General features: G+C 38.1%; 1 protein-coding gene across 2 annotated transcripts in view; it reads right to left on the bottom strand.

Annotated features, from left to right (window-relative positions):
- Positions 1-1201: 1201 nt before the first annotated feature.
- The window catches only part of HMGCLL1 (3-hydroxy-3-methylglutaryl-CoA lyase like 1), a 76627-nt gene continuing 71684 nt past the window's right edge, over positions 1202-6144 (bottom strand). For both annotated transcript variants that reach the window (XM_054629518.2, XM_077174956.1), the window contains one exon: positions 1202-6120. In XM_054629518.2, the coding sequence (XP_054485493.1) occupies positions 6007-6120 (114 nt within the window). In that variant the 3' untranslated portion in view covers positions 1202-6006. The remainder of the gene's footprint in view (positions 6121-6144) is intronic.

Here is a 6144-nt window from a genome sequence, read left to right as displayed (position 1 = left end):
AAGAGCTTCATTATTAAAATATTTTCCCCTAAGTGACACCTGCATGACACCTGCATCCAATACCCAGATGAGGAAAGTTAACTCTCTTGATGACAAGATTCCCAGGACATATGTAATTTTGTAGCATTCATCCTCTTTCCACTGGAGCTGGGACATCACAAAGTGAAGAAATGAAGGCTGATTGGGCTAGAGGGACAAACCATTAATTTTTGCTTTCCAGCACTCTCATCAGAAAGGTTATTTTCTTGGAAGATTTTTTATGCATTTTATCTAACAATTGTTTCAAATTAAATGTGTGAAGATTTTTTGGGACAAGTACACAGACTAGCTCTTCCTTGTGCAGTGTGAAGCTACAAGGCTGTAAAGCCCAAGTTTCTATTTCTGTAATGCCATAGTGAGTCTTGATTTCTTCAAAATGAACATTTTTCCCTGGCTGTTTCACCTGTTTGTGTGGTGAAAAGAATGAGATACTTGGATAGGCATAGGCTCAGCCTTTTGAGGCTGTTGTGGGAACCACATCCTGCTGCTCTGAGCTAGATACCAGACCAAGCTAGGAACAGAGAGATGGATGGAAGCAGCACCAACACGGGAAGATGTGCCATAAAACAGAGAACACCATTCAGTTCTTTTTGAAAATGACTGTGGCTGTCTTTCCACCAAGGAAAATAGTAATCCTTATGTTCAACTAGTGAAGATAACTAACTGCAGGTCATGTTAAGGCACTTCAAGAGTAGCATGGGGTAGGGAATTTTGCTGTTGACTTTGCCAAGAAAGTAACATCAGCATTTTGATGTTTCAGACCACATGCTGAAGTCATTCAGTCTCCCATGAAGTGTGTAGGGAATCTTAGACATCACTTAGACAGCACAGATTTCTATCCTGCATTGGGACATCTGAAGTTAGATAATGCCTCATTGAATTTTTTGAACTCCTACCTCCATTCCTGCCTGTAGCTTTTAATGTTTAGTTAATGGAGGAAATAAATGTTTCCCCAGTAACTTAAAAGAGATTTGTCTGCTATAAAAACACACAGGAACACCAGATTAAAAGGTAATCCTAAGAAAAAGCACTCAAAATGGATTACAAGGCAACAAAGTCAACACAGGCATACACGTCAGTGACAGCTTATATTTGCTAATGTTGTATGCATGAGCTGGTCAGTCAGAGCTGCTGAATCTGGCATAAAATATGAGCATATCAGTTTCAATAAACAGCAAGACAGATTTTATTTCAGCTGTAACACCACATATTGCAAAATCACAAATGCATTTAACCAGGCGGATACATGACAATTCCTTGACAAACATGTCATCTCTTTGACATTGCTTTCAAAGGACTAAGTTGACTTTGGCTGTAGTCCTTCTGCCTGCTGTGTTATTGCAGCAATGAAGATCAACACTGCATACAGCAGGACTGTAGAGAAAAATAATCTTCAAAAGTATAACAAAAGGAAAGCTGATTAATTTTGATCAGCAAGTCAAGAACTGGAATTCATTTACTTGCCACTCATACCTGTTTAGCCACTTTTCTAGACACTTCACAATCAGTGAAGAGAACTGAAGGCAGTTTCAGAAATCATAGAAAAATTCAGTGGCAGAAAGTACCGATTTTCTGATATCACAGTAACTAAACAATATTTCTACCCCTTAAAACAAACTCAGTGAAAAAAATGGGCAGATCTTATACATTCACACTAACTCTTTGGATAAGCATTATTTCATTTCAACAACACTGATCCCAAACATAAGAATTTTATCTCACAGACTTGTAGTCTTCATTTTGTGACTCCTTAATACAATAATAAAAGTTTTATGAACCCAAATGACACTATTAAGAGAGGAAAATTAGCCAAAGCCTCTCTGGACTTATTCACAACACTACAATATTTAGTTCTTATTTCATAAGCTCTGGTTATACACAAAAATGAGCCATTAAAGTGCTGGTCCAGAGCCAAGTTGCCCTAATACATAAAAGTTTAAACTACAAAGGAAGCTGCTGCTGGAAGACATTAGAACTGTATGGGATCTATGTTGTTGCTGTGTTCTGGAAGGCACTGAAGAATGATTATGCCCATACTACTGGAACTGATCAACTTTTCCTCCAACAAAGCACACCAGTCATGCCTTCAACGATGTAACATCTTGACTTAAATTTTTTTATAATGACACAGTGATAAGAACACCTGCTCATGGAAGCCAAACACCTGGATGCAAGCCCTCCACACCCAGGGGGCTACTTCAGGGTGAAGTGACAGCAATGTATTCAGCTGGGGACAGAGATAGGGACTAAAAGAGCAGACATCACTAGTGAATATAAGCATATAGGTTCTTCTGAATATAAGCAGATATATAATATAGGTACTTCTGAATATAAGCATAAAGGTTTAGGATGTCAGAAGCACTGGAGAGCCTCATCCCATGTCTTGGCATGTTTTTCAAGGGGTATAGTCTCAGCTGTTTTACTATGAGCAGAATTCAGTGCTGCCTATGTGAGTGATGCACGCTCATGGCATGGCTATTGGATTAGTCTTTGCTATTAAAAGCAATAGATGCTTATTTTTTGAAGCCAGACAGTAGGTGTCAAAATGTTCTGCATAGTCAAAATTATGCCAGCCCAGGAAAGCAGAGCAGCAGCATTTTACAAATCTAAAAAATGTCAGTAGGCAGAACATAAGATGTCTCAAGATTCTCAGTCATAATACAACTAAACAAGGATTTTATAGGGACTGCTCACCTGGACCCACCGACCTAAATTCAGCCCAGGTGGCAATTTTGGCACATAAACTCTGGGTTGGGGTTGCTTTTTTTTTTATTCTGGCTCTATGTTTCTTTCTCTCTTTTTGTAGGGATAACAATCCCTACAAACAATCTATTTGTCTGTGACCTCCACCCTGGATTACAATAACTCATGATGTGGTTGAAGCTGAACATGTGGGTAAAGTACAGGCTCCAGATGTGACTGCTCATCTTTTCCAAAGCTCACATCATTACAGAATAACAGACCTGCAATTAAGGCTCTCCACAAGTTTCCAAGTAGTTTCTAAAACAGACCCAATAAAGAACTGAGACATTTTAGGTTGTTCATCTACATGATTTAATAGGCACCCTGTTTCACTGCATAGGGAGAATCAAGAGCCTTGAATCAAGAGCCAACTGTCTGCAAACCAGACAGTCCAGATGCTGAGAAGCCTAGGATGCACTGTGCACAGAGGCATAAAAATGGACACTGTCTGTTCAGTTCCTTACTTGGCTGATAATTGAAGACCTCACCACCACCTTCAAGAAAAAGAACCCTGCCTTGCAGAGGCACTGACATTCTTTTCTTGGGATTTTTCTGGGCTTAGGAATTTTTAATTTTCCATTCTACCCAGTGGCACAAATTAATACAGATTTACAAGAAAGTGTGTTCTTTTTCAGTTTATAATCTCAGGATAAGCTGGGTTGGAAGGGACCCACAAGGATCATCAAGTCCAGCTCCTGGACCCTGCACAGCACCATCCCCAAGAGTCACACCATGTGCCTGAGGGCACTGTCCAAACACTTCCTGAACCCTGTCAGGCTGGTGCTGTGACCACTGTCCTGGGGAGCTGTTCCAGTCCCAACCACCCTCTGGGTGAAGAACCTTTTTCTAATATCCAACCTACACCTCCCCTGACACAACTTCAGGCCATTCCCTCAGTTCCTGTCATGGGTGTGTATTTAATCTCCCCAGGCTGAGCAGCAAGTTCAGTCTCAGTTCAGTTGTTTAGTCTCACATTCAGGTTTGCATCACAACTACTTTTTTTTCAAGGGCTGACTTCACTTTCAGTCTTTGAGAAGCTCAATATTGTTTATGTTAATTAAACATGCTGGCTCAGAGAGTCTTAGGTGGAAGAAAATTCATCAGGACCTACATGCAAACTGCATAATCCAGCTCAAAATGAGCCAAATCTGTGCCTACAGAGAAAACTAAACAGGAAAAATTATTATTAAATAGGAAAGTATTACAGTAAGATTAGTCACCTTCAGGGGTAAATGACACAAATTAGGGAGTTTTTAAGATGTCAAGTCTGGCACCACGTTCAGGCTTAACTGTACTGCTGCAGTTTCCTTACCTCTTCACTGGGTCTAATTCATTACAGAATTTTTAAGTCTGTGGATGGTTCAAGACCTGGTTTTATTTAAGTTCAAGTTTTGATATATGTGCTATAGTGGCAGCTAAATAGCAAAGCCCCAGCTGAAACATGGGAAAAAAGAGGAAAGAGCTTTTTTGTGGTGATCCAAACATGCATCCAGGGCAGGTCAAGAAAATCAGGGTGTTCATACCTTCAGGAGTACTCGAAAGTCTTCTTACGAGACTCTGCAGGAAAGATTTAGTATTTTGGAATGAAAGACAAGATATTTCTTGCCTCACCTGAACACATTTCTTTTTTTATCCTTTGACTTTTACCATGAGAAGAGTGAAACAAAATAGCTTATATTAATTTTGACTATCATTATGACATAAACAGAATAGGGGTGTTATATCAAATTTATAGCTTTCTGCTGCTGGAATGCAAAGACTAACTTTCTTATACAATGCCAATTCTAAAGTACACAACTGGCTAAAAGATCTCAGAAAAATTCACTTTGGTATCTCAAAGGCAAACCATGACTCAGCTCTAACTTGGCAGACTTGAGTTCCAGACAAAAAATTATTCAGCCTTTTTTTTGTGTGTGTGTGCTATCTTCCACTTTCTTTTATCTTACCTTTTGACAAGATTTCACATTTTTGAGGAAAATTGAGAATATGGATGAAGACCACAGTCCAGGGTTTTAGATTTTCATGTCAACAGGCCATGTTCAGAAAAAACACAGATCAAAGTTAAGTACACAGAGAAGTAGAGTCAGGTCCTACACAACCAACCAGTAAGAGTACTGAAGTTTCAGGATGAAAAACATGACAGTATTTTCATGGCACACTTGAACATTTATATATAGGATAAGGCTCTTTGAATTTGTGCACTTGTTCATTATTGATCTAATCTATTGATTATTGAACAGTGCAGTTCATTGGCATCTTGTTGAACTAAGGCATTTAAAAGAACAGTATCATTATCAGCAGAGCACAAAAAAAAAAATCTGTGGTCTCCTTTGTGTTAGCTAGTCCAGAAAAATACTATTATCCTAAAAAACCCCTGTGATTTCTGAATGAGAATATAAATTCATAGCCTATAGAATGAAAAATCTAATTTTTTATGAAACCTTGGATGAAAATGTAACCCCTTCTACACCACTGTGAACCTGAATGATGCTGAGGACCTTGCCAATTTTTATTTGCTTCATATAATTAGGTTTTAATAAGTTGACCAAAAAATGCAACTACAACAAATTTAACATATGTAACAAATAAGGACATTTGCTGGAGGATTGGAAGGAGCTGGCAGAGTGCCATTCACCACAATGTCTTGGAACAAGATAAAGTCATCCATAATTTAGCAGATGTTAAACAAAATTTAAAAGAAGTTCTATTGCTAAAAAATTCTTACAATGAATTCAGATTTGGCTCTGTGTTCCTAACACAGTGACTTGACAAATGAAAAGCAAGAATTCAGATAAATAAAATACAGAATAGAATGGCCACACACAGTGTGAGATCTCATAAACTACTGCAAATATTTGTACTGTTCTGAAAGACATCTTGATTAAAATTTAACTATGTACTCACTGTTTCTACCTGGTTTTCCTGAAAAGAACTTAAAATTCTATTTAAAACATGGTAAAATGTCCTGGTGTTAATACATTTTTCTCTTCTGTAGAAGGACGAAGAACAGGGTTCTGTACTACAGTCGTTTATTTCTTACCTACAAATCAGACAATTCCTGACAAGACAGTACAGTACAAGAACTGTTCCCATTTAAAAAAAATATATATATCGGTTCTATTTTGTTTCTTTGATGCAATGGTTTTCTTGTTTCTTTTCCTAAAGCAAATGTCCTTGGTGAAGGTAAATGGAAAATGTAATCAAGCTGCAAAAAGAAAAATCCACTTAATTGATAGTTCCAGTACTGAAGGAAGCTTGTGCAACCTTTGAGTTTGTTTTCTTGTTCAAAGCTGTGCAGATGAAGTTTCCAGCTTCCATCACGGCACAAAGATTTACTCCCTAAAAAAGAGGGGGAAAATGTAA

The sequence above is a fragment of the Agelaius phoeniceus genome, chromosome 3 (genome assembly GCF_051311805.1).
Source record: "Agelaius phoeniceus isolate bAgePho1 chromosome 3, bAgePho1.hap1, whole genome shotgun sequence".
In the NCBI taxonomy this organism is placed as follows: Eukaryota; Metazoa; Chordata; class Aves; order Passeriformes; family Icteridae; genus Agelaius; species Agelaius phoeniceus.
Note: the sequence above shows the minus strand (reverse complement) of the source record. Positions and strands in the feature narration are given on the sequence as shown.